This window comes from Oryctolagus cuniculus, chromosome X, assembly GCF_051225735.1.
Source record: "Oryctolagus cuniculus isolate XC-2025 breed Fujian yellow rabbit chromosome X, ASM5122573v1, whole genome shotgun sequence".
In the NCBI taxonomy this organism is placed as follows: Eukaryota; Metazoa; Chordata; class Mammalia; order Lagomorpha; family Leporidae; genus Oryctolagus; species Oryctolagus cuniculus.
In genome coordinates, this window is record NC_142888.1 from 64,463,814 (window position 1) to 64,482,328 (window position 18,515).

The window sequence follows — 18,515 nt, forward strand, 5'->3', positions numbered from 1 at the left end:
TGAGAGGTGACAGACCTTGAAAATACTCGTGAGAGCTATGTTAGCCACTTCACATAGACAACGTAGAGCCTATCATCAGACTCAGCAACTTTAATATAAAGGCCAGTTTAACTCAATTATTTCTGCAGTAGCTTATTAGAAGACTCTTGTATGGACTCGTTTTATTCGTGCGGAAAATCAAATTCAGACTCAACACTTATCACCCATCTACTATGCTTCCGTATTTTTGTTCCTTCCTGTAAAGCATGGGTCGTTTCTTAAATACATATAACGCCAGGATGGCTGTTTGGACTTTTAGAACAGATACGGATGTGGATGCGGTGAGAGTTCCATTCAGGCGAAACTAGGGTGTGAGGTTTTTCGGGGGTTTTCATTGGGGGAAACAGAGATGAGCAAGACAGGGAACGTAGTTCGAAAGTATTGATGTGAAAAACCAAGTTTCGGGGGTCGAAACAAAAGTACAGAAATGTTGGGGGAAACAGCTTTCTAGGTTGGAGCTAAAATCTTCTTTGTTCGCAGAGCGAGCCCCTTTCAACTTCACTCCGCCCTCGATGTTTTCTAAAAATCTCGCTTCATCATTGTCAAGGGGCACACAAGTCTGCCTAAGTTCATCCTACCCAGCGTTATAAAAATTTAGATCTCTCCCCTACTTCAAACCTCCCGGCTCAACGAGCTACTGTATTCAGCCTGGAAAATGAATCGACCTTTTAATATTTGCGTGAATATTTCAAATATAACGCTGTAGACGCCTACCGGGACCCTCCACCCAGGAACTACAATACCCAGAATGCACTGTTCTCCCTTCCGTCTTCTACTCAGGGAATGCCGACTTGATCTCATTTCCACAAGCACTAGTCACATGACACGTTTCCTGTCAAGATGGCGGACAATCTCCCTTCGGAGTTTGATGTGATCGTAATAGGGACGGGTATGTGTGGCCCTGGTACTCCTCGGGCAAAGTGTAGGGAGTCTGTCTTGTTCCTACTTTCTCTGTCAGTGGCGAGGGTTGGCGAGAAATGCCGGGGGTCGAACACGGGAGGGAAAACGGAAAGGAAGTGAGGTAGTCTGGAGTCAGCGCGGAACTTGGCAGCTCCAGGGAGGGGCTTGGACCCGCGGTACTTAGCGCCATTTGAGTAGGGGTCGATCTGGTCGATGCCGATTGCTGAGGTTCGTTGCTGCGGTGATTCCTATTAATTTCCTTAGAGGCGGGTGGGTTTGCCGTGTCATGAGAATGGAGGGTTGGGATTTTATCAGTGGAGACACCTTTGGCATGACATTATGAGTACCTCCTTCTTGATTTCAAGGTGATATTTCCCATCATTCTGTCTTGCCATTTCATACGACTTTTAAATATAACTATGTGATCCTAGCGTGCAGTGCAGCTAGGAGAAGCTTAATCCTCAATTTTACAAAGAAAGGTGCTCAGTTATTGCCCGTGTACATACAGATTTGCTAAGGAAAAGGAAATGGATTGTTTTCCATTGTGTTCAGAAGCCTAGGGAATTAATTGGATTTTGTAGAGGTAGCCATTACTCCTGCGTTATGATGCTGAAAGGAAGTATCTTGCTTTCTACCATCCACTTATCCACCCACAACTAAATATACTGAAAGCAAGCGCCTGAGTTACAGTTCAGGTGTACCTTATCTTCCCTTGTTTTTCCATGGCTGCTTCTCCATGTTTTGGGTGGAGTCAGAAACCCCTCTACATTTTCTAGTTGACAAATTCAATGTAAAACGCATAGCAGAATACATTTGGCAGCAATTTGCATCTTGTTTTTCTAAACAATGTAGGGAATAAATTTCAGATGGGGTGAAATAAGTTGTTGGGTGGGGTTTTCTCCCTGTCTGTAGAGGATGGTAGGCCAAGACAAGCTCTGATAGATGGGACCCTAACCATTGTGCTAATGAATTGAGTACGTTTTCTTCTAAAACAGTAGTAGCCATGTTTCCAGAGAGGGGGAATAAAAATGATAGCTACCTGCTTTCAAATGCTTATTATTTTTTAACCAGTGTGCTAAACATTTTGCAAGCCAGACATAATCCTCACAACAACCTTGTTTGAGTAGGCATTCTCTACATTTCACAGAAATGCAATAGCGAACCTGGGTGGGTTGTAATTTGCTCAAGATCACATAGCTGGTAAATGCCCAAAGGCCCATTCCATCCCAGAAGGAGAATCATTGTTCTTACTCTCACAGTTGTTCCTTGTTATTAGAAATAATTGTCTGGCTGTTAACTAGCTAGGTAAATTGCATGAATTGGGAGAGCCCAGGCACTTAATTTTTGAGCCGCAGTTACCTTGTTTTTGAATTTGAGGATACACTAGATAGCCTTTAAGGTGTTGTCTAACGAAAAATTCTCTACTAGTTTTACCTGAGTAATTAATTGTTCTCAGAATAGCAGTAGTGTTCATTCCCAGCCTGAAAATAACTACTTGGCTGCAGACAACCTAACTGTAACTATGAACAGATGTTGGATGAGAACTGAAATCAGCCAACGTCCTATTCATTTTTTTTCTTTCTTACGCTAATATTGACAACAGTATCCATTTTAGAATAATTGTTATACTGTACTGGAGTTCTATATGCTTGGCTTTTTGTTACTTAGGAACTTGGAGTGCTTAATTTTTCTTACGTGGATTCAAATTTGTATTGATGTGTGTTAATTCTTGAATCATGTAATGAATATTATGCCTTCTGATACAGTTGAAAATATAGAATATATCATCCTGTTGGGACTGTGTTACAGTAAAAGTAGGAAGATGTTATGAGTGATCCAGAAAATTGCATTTAGAGACATCTCTTATATTTAGGAATGATTGATTTTAGATTTATTCCAGTGAGTGTAAGCTTAATTTTCAATGGATGGGAAGAACTTACTTGAAATTAATTTTAAAAGTTTTTCATATTGCTTAAACATTCTTGGTTTTTTTGTCATACACATTGTTTGAATTTATGATAAAGAACTTTGTTTATGATAAGGAACTTAAGTATGTCAAAATGGAAACATTGGATTAAAGTGTCATTTCCCAAATAAAATGATTATAACATTGCCAATCATTACTCAATTGGAATTATTTTCTAATGTTTTTGTAGTGTTTTCTTTTGAAATGCTTTACTGAAAGTAGTCTTTCAAATGCACTTGCTTTAATAAAAAAGTGCCACTTTGAGTAAATCATAGAAAAAACAGTGCTTCGTGAATTCAGATTTATGAAAAACAGCAAAATTAATCATGCATGTATCAGAAACATGAATAGGCTATCAAGTATAATTTTTTGTTTAGCAGATTTAGTTCTCGTTCAAACATCGAGACAATTGTTTCATCAGGTAGAATCATCTGGGGCTAATATTTTAAAATCCCTTTTACCTTTTTTTTTTTTCTTGGACAGGCAGAGTGGACAGAGAGAGAGAGAGAGAGAGAGAGAGAAAGGTCTTCCTTTTGCTGTTGGTTCATCCTCCAATGGCCGCCGCGGCCAGTGCGCTGCGGCCTGCGCACTGTGCTGATCCGAAGGCAGGAGCCAGGTGCTTCTCCTGGTCTCCCACGGGGTGCAGGGCCCAAGCACTTGGGCCATCCTCCACTGCCTACCTGGGCCACAGCAGAGAGCTGGCCTGGAAGAGGGGCAACCGGGACAGAATCCGGCGCCCCGACCGGGACTAGAACCCAGTGTGCCGGCGCCACAAGGCGGAGGATTAGCCTAGTGAGCCGTGGCGCCGGCCAAATCCCTTTTACCTTGATTAATTTGTATTCTCACTTTCTGAAACACAAAATGAAAGTTATTCCTTAGGTTGTATATTCAAGAGATTATTGGAAAATTAAAGTTTGCATGATGTAATTCCTTAGTTAATCCCACTTCCTTCTGATCAGAAAATACAGGATGATCTCTTGAACACTCCAAGACTGAGGAATCAGATAAAGCACTGAACTGTGGAAAATAGAAGAAAATGTGGAATAAAGAAGGAAGGCTGACTGGAGTCAAGGAAGAGGGCAAACATGAATAAGTGATAAGTGTCTAGAGAGTGGTCTTTAGTTTTGGTACACAATTGTCATTCTTAGAATATTTTGCTGTTTTAAAAGGCACTTGAATGGTAATGTTTGATAATTTTATGGGTTGTAGAAAGTTATCATTGGTTTCAGTTTAAAAATAGTTCCAATAACATAGCGTCTCAGCAGAACAAGCAAGTTGGAAGTTGTAAGAGTTTTGTGATGATATCGACATGTTTATACATAAGGGGATCCCTCAGGTCTTAGAACATAGTCTTATTTGGAAATAATTCTAGTATGCTCAGAGCATATTAGAACCATCTGATTAGATGATAACAGGGAGTGGTGTTACTCTCTCTCCAAGACTGTTGGGGATGCCTAAGAGACAGTTCATATCTCTATATAGGAAAGAGGAGAGATGAACACCTAAAATACAGACCTACATCAAACACCCCAACGGCTTGTACCAGTTAAGAGTACTGACACACACTCATTGTTCAGGGTACTGAACCCACATTTATTGAGAATCTGGTCCCTGTGCTTGTGAAGTTTCCTATATTGCCTCTACTCAAGATTTGTGTGTGTGTGTGTGTGTGTGTGTGTGTCCTGATAGTGACATCTCCAAAGCTGTTCTTAAGACATTGTAGGCCTTTGCATCTTTCTTGCTTTCTGTAGGTTACATGGAGATTCCATCTGCATCCCTTCCTTATTAATTAATTAAAGACCTATTTTATTTACTTGGGAGGCAGAGTGATAGAGAGGGAAAGGCAGAGAGAGAGAGAGAGATTCTCCATCCAGTGGTTAATTCCTCGAATGGCTGGAATGGCTGAGTCTGGGCCAGGCCAAAGCCAGTAACCTAGAACACCATTCAGATCTCCCATGTGGGTGACAGGGGCCCAAGGACTTGGACCATCCTTCACTGCTTTCCCAGGCACATTAGTAGGGAGCTGGGTTGGAAGTGGAGCAGCTGGCACCAGAACCTGTGTTTTATGGGATGCAGGCATTGCAGGTGGTGGCCTAACTCATTGTGCTACAATGCTGGCCCTTGTGTCCCTTTTTAAAAACACACCACATACTTTATCTCTTGGAATTCTTTCCCTAAGATAAGCTGTGGAATAGATGAGCATTTTTTCCAAATGCAGAGGATGAACACATAGATCCTTTTTGTTTTAAGGATTGTATTGCTAAAAATTATGGAAAAAAGAGGGGATAGTACAAATAAAAAGATGGGGGAAATAACAAGGGGTCCTGCCTGTAAGTCTTGATTATCTTACTAAATTGTGCTTAGCATAGTACAGTAGTACTGGTATATGTGGCAGCATGGTGTGTGGTAATCACAGGACATTCCTACTGTGTGACTTTGGACAGATTGCAAAATCTCATAGGACATTAGTTTTCTGTCTATAAAATGAGATATTTGAATTAGGTGATCTTTAAGGTAGAGAACTACCATACCAATGTGTTTACGTAATTATGACTCTGTGTCCTTGATCAAAGGCTAAATTCTGTCCTTGTAAGAAGTAAAATAATTGTTTTATATAAATGTGAAATATATATGAAATATATATGAACATTTTTTATCAACATGACTGATGAAAACACATTTTTTTTAAAAATTACGAGCTGCCTTTCTCAGGATAGTTTGCAAAGGTAGCACAGTCCCATTCCTTAATGTTAAAGAGTTGAAATATTAAGGTAGTTAACCTTGTTTGACAGCTTACCGTCATGGTAGAGTTGTTTCACTTCTCTAACCCTCTGGGGATAGTAATGCTGTAGAAAGCATTGTGAAAATTGATTATTTGCTATGTATCCAGTTGTGACCATGACTGATTTCCTATCTATATCTCATTTAATCATCTCCCAGGATGCCCGTATATGGTTCAAACATCATAGAATGTCTGTACTTCCTCCTTGTATCCATGTGTCCATGCCCAGAGCAGCTTTTATTTTTTAATTGCAAGGGGCCATCTATTTGTGGATTGTGAAATTCTAGCATTAAAAAAGAGATAGGATATATCAGACTATGCAGTGAGGATGAATGCTTTCTTATATATGTGTGTATATATACATATATATATATTTTGAGAGGCCAGGGTAAGATTTTTTTATGATTTATTTATGTATTTGAAAGGCAGAGTTACAGAGAGGCAGAGGAAGAGGTAGAGGCGGAGGGGGAGGGGTTTTCCATTTGCTGGTTCACTCCCCAAATGTCTGCAGCAGGGTGGATCCAAAGGCAGGAGCCAGGAGCTTCTTCCAGGTCTCCACCCACGAGAGTTCAGGGGCCCAAGGACTTGGGCCATCTTCTGCTTTCCCAGGCCCTAGCAGAGAGCTGGATCAGAATTGGAGCAGCTGGGTCTTGAATTGGTGCCCATATAGGATGCCAGCAGTATAGGCAGTGGCTTTACCCACGATGGCAAGGCACTGGCACCAGGGTAAGATTTTAGTCTAGAGAATACTGATCTACTGAATAACATAGTAACTAGGAGTGAAAATGGTATTTCAAAATTCTTTTAGATTTACAAATGCTATATACCTTTTGTATGTTTTGTTTACTTTGACAGGCATGTTTCTCATTTGAGCAAAATTGTATAGCAATTCACAGTATGGCTCTGGAATCAGCCAGCAGCCTTGGTTTGAATCCTAGCTAGGCTTCTTGTGCCATGGTAGCCATGTTTCCTTAACCTTTTGAACATCAGTTTTCTTATTTCTAAATAGGATGAAGTTCACAGAGCTGTGTTGAGGAATCGTGAGATGATTCCTTTAAAATGCTTAGTAAGTGCTCAGAAAATGTAGTTGATTTTTATGGCCCATAATGCTATTAGCGAAGTGTGCTTAATACTATTCTTGCCTGAATGCTTTCCAAGAAGGCCTCATGATTTCCACAGAGAGCAGTGAGAGGATTCAGGTATGTGACTCATCTCCCTCCGCTTCCTGCACTGCTTGGTGGGAACGACCTTTGTGTGTCTATTACCACTATTTCTACTAGATGTCTTTCCTTGTGGTTTATAGATTTTCTTTCTTTTCTTCTGTTTTGTTCATCAGCTTGCATTATTTCTATGTTTTGTCTATGATCTTTGAACAAATTTACATTTGTCTTTTTTGGGGGCATACTATGAAAGTTCCCTGTCAGTGTAAGTAAGAAATGCTGAAGGAGCCAAAGAAATCCTAACAGGTTTTGCTATTCTGGAAGGAAACTTTGCACTTCTTTGGGCTTTTGTTGGTGGAAAAGTATGTCTTTTCTGCTCTTGATACCTAGAAAAGTAAAAGGAGTTATCTAACTCTGGAGAAGCCTCTCAGGGAGTTGCTTACCCTTCTCTGCAAATCATAAATTTGAGCCAGTCCCTCAGAGAGAGCCGCATCTGTTACCAGAGTTCCCTTTGCAGCATCATTTTCATCTCCCATGCTTCATGTCATTTTCTCCAGTGTTCTCATGATGTTTTGGGTAACTCAGGCTACAGCAATTAAAATCAAATACGGCTGCTCACCATCACATTCTCATGTTTAACATAAAATCCCAATGCACAGAAACAATTATAATTCCATATAATTGACCTGTTACTTATGCTAAATCATCTGCTGTTCAGTTTCAGAGCAAAGTCTTTTAACTGAAATGTTAGGCTGTGCCTGTTGTGTATGTAAATAGATTTAAAAGTAAAATAAATGAAAAAATCACCATTAGTGTCTAGCTGATAATACCATTGAGAGATTGGAAACATTTTGAAAATATTTAGTTGTGGACAAGAAAATAGGAATACTTTCAAAGGCTGATTTATTGTCTTTGCTATTCTAGTAATTTCATTAAAAGGCAATATAAAAAGACTAATTTATCACAAATATTGATTTATCAGAGCATGATTATATGAAAGCCAGCTTGTAATCATAATGAGACTGTTAAGAAAACTCAAGCAGTTTGCAAATAGGAGAGAGTGGGGCAGCTTGGTGCTGCTGGTGTGGTTCTCAATGTGTTTCATTTCCTATTGGATTTTACCAAGAGCCTCAGTTGGTAATCTACTACTTGACTGATTTTGTTTTATATCACATTCAGAGAAGTAAGTAGTGACAACTACTTCTCCTTTTCAATAGTGTTCTTCTCATGTGTCTTCCTTCTTCCCTACCTCCTTCCCTCCTTTCCTTTCCTTTCCTTTCCTTTCCTTTCCTTTCCTTTCCTTTCCTTTCCTTTCCTTTCCTTTCCTTTCCTTTCCTTTCCTTTCCTTTCCTTTCCTTTCCTTTCCTTTCCCCTCCCTCCCTCCCTTCCTTCCTTCCTTCCTTCCTTCCTTCCTTCCTTCCTTCTCCAAACCCATGTTCTTGTTGAGATATTGTGGTAGTTTTGGTCATTGTATATAGCTTTACTTATTTTTGTGTACTACTTTCTTGTATGTGGACTTAAAGTCATTTCCATGGAAAAGTTAATGTGAGGTAAAGTATAGAGAAGTTTTACACATAGGTATCAGGCATATTAAGAAGATGCTGAGATGTGGCTTTGAATACTTTTATAAACTGGTTACTTTGGCATAAACTATATAAGCAAAATAGGATACAATTAGAAAATTTTAGTACCTACAACACCTTATCAAACAAATACATGCAAACTATTTTCTTTTTTTTTTTTAAAGATTTTATTTATTTATTTGAGAGGCAGAGTTACAGACATTGGGAGAAACAGAGAGAAAGGTCTTCCTTCCATTGGTTCACTCCCCAAATGGCTGCAATGGCTGGAGCTGCGCGGATCTGAAGCCAGAAGCCAGGAGCTTCCTCCTGGTCTCCTATGTGGGTGCAGGGGCCCAAGGACTTGAGTCATCCTGTACTGCTTTCCCAGGCCACAGCAGAGAGCTGGATTGGAAAATGAGCAGCTGGGACTAGAACCAGTGCCCATAAGGGATGCTGGCACGGCAGGCGGAGGTTTAACCTACTGCGCCATAGCACTGGCCCCGGTACAAACTATTTTTTAGCCTTTTTTTTTTAAGCTTTATTTATTTGAAAGGCAGAGTTACAGAGGCAAAGGCAGAGAGAGAGAGAGAGGTCTTCTGTCTGCTGCTTCACTCCCCAAATGACCGCAACAGCCGGAGCTGGGCCTATCTGAAGCCAGGAGCTTCTTCTGAGTTTCCCATGGGGGTGCAGGGGCCCAAAGACTTGGGCCATCTTTTACTACTTTCTCAGGCCATAGCAGAGAGCTGGATTGGAAGGTCAGCAGCTGGGACTCGAACCGGTACCCATATGGGATGCTGGCACTGCAGCCGGTGGTGCCACAGCACCGGTCCCATTTTCTAGCATTTGTTATGTGCCAAGCACTGCACTAAGCCCTGAAAATGTATGATTTCATTTCATTCTCACAATAACCCTGGCTTAGGAAGTGAATACATAATTTCCATTTCACCAGTGTGGTGCTTTAGGCTTAGCTGAGTTTTACCAAGGTCAGAAAAGTAAGAATGATGTTGATCTGACTAATGCTGTCGGATTGAGATTGTTAGTTTTTCCAAATGAGAGCTACTTTATACAGTCCAGATTATTTTGCTCATAGTTTGTGCTTGGCAGTTGTTTCATTTTGGGGTGTTGCTATTGTTGGTTTTCCAACAATAGCCACGTGATGTCAGCTCCTTATTGACACATCATGACATCTGTGCCAGCTTGCAAACCTCTTTTTTGGGTACAAAATGACCTGGTTGGGTTTATCCCTTTAAACTGAAAAAAGAATTTCATCCACTAATGCCATGGCAATAAATGAAATCAGAAACTACAATTACATTTTAAGATAAAATTTGTTTCAGTAGTAATTCTTCCTTTACTCACAAGAAATGTAATTTCCCACTGAAATAATGTGTGCATGTGCTGGGGTTTGCTATTTTTTTTTTTTTTTTTTTTTTTTTTTAGTGTTCTTGAAAACAGTTTTCAGGTTCAAGTTTGGGACTCACTGTCCCATTGATGAAACTTTTATGTTTTGGTCAACTATTCTTTTAGTTCCTGTGGTCTTTAACAACTGACAGCATTTACAGTAGATGCATCAAGCATCTTAATTGACAAGGTGGATATAGTAATGTCTTTTCCTCCACAGGCCCTCATTAAACTAAGTGATAACTAATACTTTTATGCCTTTATTTCCAGGCTTTTTCTCTCTTTGTATAGCTGTATGTATTCTTCCAAGAATATATCTTATTTATAGATGGTATTTTGAAACCTGTTATTTTCCACTTTACAGTATGTCAGAAGCATCATTCCCTATCAATGAAATAGGCTTCCTCAGTGTCCTTTCTAGAAACTGTTTATTTGGAAACAATTGTAGACTCCTGTGCAGTTAGTAATTTTAAGAAATAATTCAGGGAGATCCTGTATAGCAAGATCTTGTATAATATTCACCCAGTTTTCCCCAATGGTAAATAACATCTTGTACAACTATAGCACAGCCAGGAAATTGAACTTACTCACAGATCTTATTCAGATTTCACCAGATTTCCATGTACTTGTGTGTGTGTTTCTTTAATTCTCTGCATTTTTATCATGCGTAGATTTATGTGAACACCACCACGAGTCAAGATACAAAAAATAGAACAGTTTCATCTTGGAAATCTCTAATGCTATGTTTTTATAGCCACTGACTCCATTCAACCTCCCATCCCTCAGTCTGGCAGTCTGTATCTGAAGAATATGTTCTTCATCTCTATAATTATGCATTTCAAAAATCTTGCTAAATGTCATTTTAAGTGGCTACTTAGTAACTTTTATAAGGATGTCATTTCCTTGTTTGAGAGATGTGGGTGGAGGGAGATCTCCCATTTGCTGGTTGATTCCCCAAATGCCTGCCACAGCTGGGACTGGGCTGGCCTGAAGCCTGGAGGTGGGAATTCAGTCCGTGTCTGCCATGTGGGTGGCAGAACTCAACTACCTGTGGCATCACTGCTGCCTCCTGGAGTCTACCTTAGTAGGAAACTGTGGTCATGAGCCAGTGCTGGGTATTAAACCCGTATACTCTCATACATGGACTCTGTGTGTCCAAACCTGTGCTTTAATGGCTAGGCTCAATGTTCACCCCCATCCTTTATTTAAACAGTTGTTTTTTGTTGAACATTTAAGACTGTTAGTTTTTCCCTTTTATGAATTAATGATGTGATGAGCATCTTATACCCAAATCTTTTGTACATATATAATTATTTCTTTAAATAAATACCTATAACTGTAACATTTTGGTTGAGTTTTTCAAAAGTGGTTTGGCATTGCTTCTGATTTTTATTAACACATTGCCTTGGGAAAGTTTCCCAATCTGTAATCAGCAAGAAGCTGGGTCAGAAGTAGAGTAGCTGTGACTCAAACTAGGCACTCCATATAGCATGTGAGCAACCTAACTGTAGATTTAACTGCTGCATCACATTCCCACTCTTTTATTGTTATTTTTAAATATGCACTTGCTTATAAAATTTACTATAAAACAATATGCCATGTTTGCGGGTAGCACCCTCATACATCTTACCAGTTTCTTGATTGAATGGTTTTCTTTTGTACTTGATTTAATCTCATGTTGTTTTGTTCTTCAGAGGCTTAGGAGCAATAGTCTATGTGTATTGATATATATTTGTGTGTGTATTGTATAGCCTAGGTGTGTAGTGAACAATACCATCTGGGTTTTTGTAAGTATACTCTATGATGTTACTACAACAGTGAAGCTGAATTGCCTGCTGACCCATTTCTCAGAAGTATCCCCATAGTTAGGTGTCATATGCCATGCCAAGGAATTTTGAAAGTGTCAGGAAAAATGAAATTAAAATATAAAGATAAAAACAAATATAAACAGTATTTCTCAACACAAGTTCTATCAAGTTCAGTGTACTTTTGTAAACAGTGATACCAGCCAGTTAGTCTACTAAAGAATAGAGGGACCTAGAAATTCCATGCTAGTGCAGTCCTTTTCATATTATTAACTGAAGAAAAGGGGGGAGGGGAATTAAAAAAGAAACAGAAGGCAGAAGGGGAACAAAGCCGAGTCAGGACTATAAGTTGGGTGCCTAATGATTTCCCATCAAAACTCTCACAGAATTGCCCTTATCTGATGAGAGGAATGAGCCGGAGTGTTGTGTTGGGGAGGGTATCTCTGGTGAAGCTTTCCTGGCAATTTTCTGCTAGTAAGTTTTGGCTAACTTTCTCAAAATTGCCTCCTAATAAGCAGGGATTTTTGTTGTTGTTGTTGCTGTTCTTTGGTGCTCTGTCTGTGAAGTCAACAAGGATAATGCCTGGAATATCCCCAAAAGAAAACCATTGCCATGACCTTTGCTCTTGAGTGGGTCTACTTTTGCTTTAACTGGACCACTTCTATCTACCTCATGGTAGCCATCACTTTGATTGTGCTTTGTCTTCATGCTCACACTGGTAAAGACATGTTTCTCTTGTGTTCCAGTTTTTTGAAGAAGTGCTTCAGCATCATGATCTCACTTGTTTAACATTTTCATTGAAAGCTCTATTGTCTGCAGCTAGTCTGGGCACAATGGTTTTGGCACCCATTGAGCAGAAAGTTTACTGCACTTTAATTTTTTAGTCAGAATTGTGTAAGCTGAGCCAGTAAGATGTCTGTGGTTCTGGCTATTTCTGCTTTGAATCATTACTCCTCTTCAGTTCATGAACAAGATCTGTTTTTTTTCCTTGAAAATTGTTGTAGATAGTCTATTGATGGAGGCTTTTTCATCACCATTATCCTATCCCTTCTTATTTTTAAAGATTTGTTTTATTTGCTTGAAGGCAGAGTTACAGAGAGGGAGTGGGGCAGATACATACATACATACACATATATGCATTTACATACACATATACACATAAATACACACACACACACATATATATAGAGAGAAATCAATATCAATATCTTCAGTCTCCTGGTTCACTCCCCAAATAGCTACAACAATTTGGGCTAGGCCAGGCAGAACCCAGGAGCCAGGAGCTTCTTCTGGGTCTCCCATGTGGGTGGCAAGAGCCCAGGCACTTGGACTGTCTTCCACTACTTTCCCAGGTGTATTAGTAGGGAGCTAGATCTGAAGTGGAATAGCTGGGACTCGAACCAGGGCCCATATTGGGATGCTGGCATTACAGGCAGCAGCTTAACCCGTTATGCCACAAAAGTGGTTCCATCTCATCCCTTCTCTTTAAAAAAAAAAAAAAAAATTAAAGATTTTAATTTATTTATATATTTGAAAGGTAGACTTACAGAGAGGCAGAGGCAGAGAGAGAGGTCTTCCATCCGCTGCTTCACTCCCCAAATGGACGCAATGGCCGGAACTGGGCCGATCAAAAGCCAGGAGCCAGGAGTTTTTCCGTGTCTCCCATGCAGGTGCTGGGGCCCAAGGACTTAGGCCATCTTCTCCTGCTTTCCCAAGCCATAGCAGAGAGCTGGTTTGGAAGTGAAGTAGCCAGGACTCCCAACTAGCGCCCATATGGAATGCCTGCACTGCAGGCAGTGGCTTTACCCACTTTGCCACATCTCCAGCCCCATCATCCTTTCCTAACATGAGTCTTCCACTTGTCACCTGCTGATTTTTTGGAGACACGGTGTAAACTTTACAGACCATGGTTTCACCATTCTTCCACCCAAGCTTTACTATCAGTTTGATATTTGTTCTTACTTAAATTTTAGCAGAATCCATGTTGCTTTGATAGGGGCTCTTTTGCTTTTCCTTTTAAAAAATTTAATTAATTTGAAAGGCTTGATGACAGTGTGAGTGTGTGAGAGAGAGATGGAAAGAGATATTTATTGTCCATCCACTGGTTTACACCCCAAATTACTACAACAGCAGTATCTGAGCCAGGCTGAAGCCAGGAGCCAGAAACTTCATCCCTTTGTCCCACATGGGTGGCAGAGCCTCAGGTACATTAGCAGGGAGCTGAAGTAATGCTGGAGTTGCAAGCAATGGCTTCACCCATTGTGCCACGACTCCTGAGGGACACCCTTCTCAAACTGATGTCTTATCCTCCCCCCGCCTTTTTGAAGATTTTATTTATTTATTTGAGAGGTAGAGTTACAGACAGTGAGAGGGAGAGACAGAGAGGTCTTCCATCCACTGGTTCGTTCACTCCCCAAATGGCCGCAAGGGCCAGAGCTGTGCTGATCCAAAGCCAGGAGCCAGGAGCTTCCTCCCGGTCTCCCACGTGGGTGCAGGGGCCCAAGGACTTGAGCCATCTTCTACTGCTTTCCCAGGCCACAGCAGAGAGCTGGATTGGAAAATGAGCAGCTGGGACTAGAACCAGTACCCATATGGGATGCTGGTGCCGCAGGTGGAAGATTAACCCACTGTGCCATAGCGCCGGCCTGATGTCTTACCCCTTTAAATGCCTTAGACTGGGTTCTGTTTAGATGCCAGAGTTTTGTTTTTGTTTTTGTTTGGTGCAATTAAAAAAAATCTATGCATACTTTTTTCCCATGAGTTTTTGAAGACCCCTTTATATCTACTTGATTGAACAATAATAAAATGAATGCCCATATATGCATGCCATAGCTTCAGAAAAAAATGTAACCCAAACATTACCAATATCATAAAAGCTCCCTCTGGGCCCCACCATTATCGTGTACCACTTTCCTTTCCTGAAAATGTATCCATTGTTCTCATGTATTTTGTAAAGTGGTTTTATCATGTGTTTATGTATGTCTAACAAAGTATTCTTAGTTTTAGTTGTTTTTGATCCTTGCCTAACTTTCAAAATTCTATGTGTTCTTTATGTGAATTGCTTGTGTTGCTCAGTATTGAGCTTGTGATATTCATCATACAGATGTAAATTGATGTGATTCTGTTGCACACTGTCACACACACACTGCTATTATGTAATATTTTAGGTTTGCAAATCTTCAACTTCACTAGATTGTGCTGGTTTATAAAAGTTAAATGTATTTGTTTGCCCTTTGGATCTCAGCTTTTCAACCCTTCCCTGAAATAGAAAATGTCATAGTTGTAAACATTCATGCCAAAAGAAAATTACTTTATAGGTACCATTTTGCAACTGTTTCAGTCGACAATCCTTACCTCTCTATCCATTACAGTGCATTTTTATCTCATATAATACACTAAGTTTCCTGAACTTACCCCTGCTATTACTAGCCCACATGTACAAACTTGTGTCCAGTTCAGTATTCTGCATTTCTATTTCTCCTTCTTTCCTCTCCTTCCCCCTCCTCTACCTCCTTCTCTACCTACTCTTCTCTACCCTGCCCCCCAAATGATATATATTGAAGAAACTGGGCCAGTGACCCTAAAGTGTATTTTACCTTTAACATTTGGAAACTGTCTTTCTTATAGTATCATTTACTTTGTTTTTCTAGCTCATATTTTTTTCTGTAAACTAAAAGTTAAAACTGAAGGCTTAATAATGGATTCAAGGTTAACAGTTTGGCTAGAATCCATCTTAGATGATGTGAATGTTATGTTAGAGCTTACCAGAAGACATGTGGTATCTGGTTGAACCACTATGAGTGTTGTTAAGGTTGACCTTGGATTGGGATAATAGTCTGAATCCTGCATTGTATGGGTATCTGTTTATCCCTGTGTATTGAAAATAATCTGTATATTGTTAATTTGGCAAGGTCCAGATATTCAGTTTGATAAATAACCGTTTTAAAATCCGTTGACAGTTCTTATATAAATATTTCTATTAGGACTTGAAATTATGTTTTTTTTCCCTAATTCTTTGATTCCTTCTACATTTACCAGCTGCCACTGAATGTATTCTTAATTTACAAAGGAGAACATACCTTTGTAGCATAATTGATGTCCATGAGTTTGAGTACCCACTTCCTAGAATCTGATCATTTGGGAAATAGAATTTATTGTAAAATTACTTGGTGTGCATGGAATAAAGAAATATCTTTAAGCAGAATAGTACTTCAGAGCACAGATTTTGGATTCAAACTGTCTGAATTTCGATCTTTGCCATTTATTGGGTATGTGATTTTTGGAAAATTACTTAACCTCTCGATATTTCGGTTTCTCCATCTACTGCCATATGCATTCTTATATGTGGATAATGACTGAAAAATAATGGAAAGATGAAAGCAGTTTTGTTAGGGATTGAGTTGTGAGAGAAAATAACTCATATTGCTTCTCAAGTATTTCTAGTAAGTATTTTGAAGTGCAAACAGACTGGAAAATGATTCATGAACCTTTTACACTGATTTTACTTTATCATTCTTGAATTTGTGTTTAGGAAATTCTTAGCAAAATAAAATTACAGTTTTCATTAGAAAAAAATTTTATGCTTCAACTTTCATTTTAATAAACCCAGTGTAACTTTTTTAATGTTCAAGATGAAATAATTTTCCTCAGTGTCTTCAATGCTATACATCTCATTTTCTCTTAAATATGTAATGAAGCTCCATTTAAGACATTGAAGTGTTGGGTCCTTTAAGAAAAATTAATATGGTTAAAAATAACAAATTCATAGGTACTTTAAAATTCACTTTATAAGGCCCATGAAGTTTTATGTCCTTTTAAAAATGAATTTCATGATAGGAATTCATATAAGTGGGAAGGTTATTTTTCTGTGATTTTTATACCATTTTTGGAATGAGCACTCAGTCTCTTTCATCATATTTTAGACTCATAGCTTTATAAATAATGCAATAAAGGTCCTGTTTCTTCTGTGGTACGTAAGTAAAATGTGTTCTCAACATAGAAATTTTATTTGCCTCATCACAAGTTAAATATTATGTTAAATTTGAGGAAAGCTTAGCTGAGGCATCCTTTGCTATGAAAAAGATAATTTTGGTTGCTTAAATTGATACAGTAGAAACATCAGTGTTAAGAAAAGTAAAAATTAATTGTAGTAGAGACTTCTTATTGTATTTTCTGGCATGGACAGGGTCTTCAACAAATATTTATGTTGCCTAATAAAACTTTTTAAGAGAATTTGAGATACCATTTTCTTGATTTACATAAAAACAATACAAAATCTCTTTTTCAGGGAATTGTATTTTATAGGTTCAGTCTTTCATTGACTCTTAAAGTTTAGCGTTTTCCTTATTTTTAAGATTTATTTATTGATTGGAAAGGCAGAGAGAGAGAGAAAGAAGAGAGGAGAGGAGAGGGGAAGAGGAGGAGGAGAGGGGAGGGGAGAGTTGGGTTAGGCTAGGTGGAAGCCAGCCAGTAAGTGTATCAGAGTCTCCCACATGGATGGCAAGAAATCAAGCACTTGGGCCATCTGCTGCTGCTGCCTTCCCAGATGCATTAGCAGGAAGCTGGCTTGGAAGCAGAGTAATTGAGACTCCAAGATAGGCTGCCAGGGGCCCAAGCCGTAACTTAATCCGCTGTGCCTCAATGGTGGCCCTTGGTATTTTCCTTTTTATTTTGTTTTTAAACTTTTTCATTATATAAAACTTTCAAACATAAAAATGTAGAAGAAAACAACCCTCCCACCCCCGTGTACCTGTCTCCCATTTCCAACAGTCATAAGCTCATGGCCAATCTTGTTTTCTCTGTCTTCCACTTTCTGTCTCATTTTGCCATCCAACCCTGTCCTTGTCTTCACGCAAGAAAGAATTCAGGCATGAGATGGAGAGTAGCGGAAAGCAAAATAGCAAGGTTTATTAGGCTAGGGACATCCATAAGAACAGATGGGCACCTCTCTAGACAGAACCTGAGAGAGAGTGCCCAGTCGCCCAGACTGGGGGAGAGCGAGGTTACATGATTGAGTGGAGAGAATACACCTGGCCAGGCCAGGTGGGTTGCGGCGGGGGCAGGGCGGCGGGGATGTGGGGGGGTACTAAGGGGATGGGCCTTGCCTTCTCCTCTTCTCCTCCTGGAACAAAGGACTTTTTGGATGTAAATATGAAAAATTCCTTTCTGAGTTTTCCCCCTGAAGTTATCAGACAGCCTGGTTGAACCGCCTGGTTAGAGGAAGGATGAGCAGGACCCCCTGGAAGGTCGGGATCCCGAGCAGGATATTTGAAATGCAGATACTGGGCTTCACCTGGAAGATTGGAAGATTATGGGGCAGAAGGGGCGGGGACCCCCACCTGGCTGGTTATCAGGTAGAAGGGGCAGGGAAGGATGCAGATACTGGGCTGGCCCTGGAAGGTTATCGGGATGGCTTTGAGATGCATATGCTGGACATAGATGTCTCCTTAGGCCTTTGTCACACACACATAAGCTCATATCTGACTTCCTACCTAACAGTATTTGTGACCAAACCCCAGATCCAATATCATTCTGTATGTAAACATTTCAACATACATCTAAAAGATAAGGGCTTTCCTTTTTAAGCTTAACAACTGTACCTTCAATCACATACCTTTTACATCTTCAGTTTTTCTTGAGGCATCTATCCATTATATTTCTTTGTTCTTGTGTTCCTTCTGGTTTAGATGAAATGACTTTTTTCTTTAATTTGTAACTCATCTCACCAACTTTCAAATGTTCCTATTCTCTAATCACTTCACTATTTGGTTTTTCTAATTCCAATTTATTGTGCTCCCAGAACTTCTAACATTTTGTCAGTATCTTACCTCATGTTACCACAGTTAGGTTATAGTTTTCATCTAGTTTGTGAGGATGTATTTCTTGTTAGGAAAAGAGTTG

The 18,515-nt window shown here is 39.6% G+C and overlaps 1 protein-coding gene across 5 annotated transcripts in view; it reads left to right on the forward strand.

Annotated features, from left to right (window-relative positions):
* The first annotated feature begins 786 nt into the window (after window positions 1-786).
* Window positions 787-18,515, forward strand: part of CHM (CHM Rab escort protein) — a 209,884-nt gene continuing 192,155 nt past the window's right edge. For 2 of the 5 annotated variants that reach the window (XM_008272993.5, XM_089324091.1), the window contains exon 1: window positions 787-928. In XM_008272993.5, the coding sequence (XP_008271215.3) occupies window positions 880-928 (49 nt within the window). In that variant the 5' untranslated portion in view covers window positions 787-879. Of the gene's footprint in view, window positions 929-974; window positions 1,168-18,515 lie in introns of those variants that run through there. The other 3 variants (XM_089324088.1, XM_089324089.1, XM_089324090.1) reach the window with 2 other exon arrangements.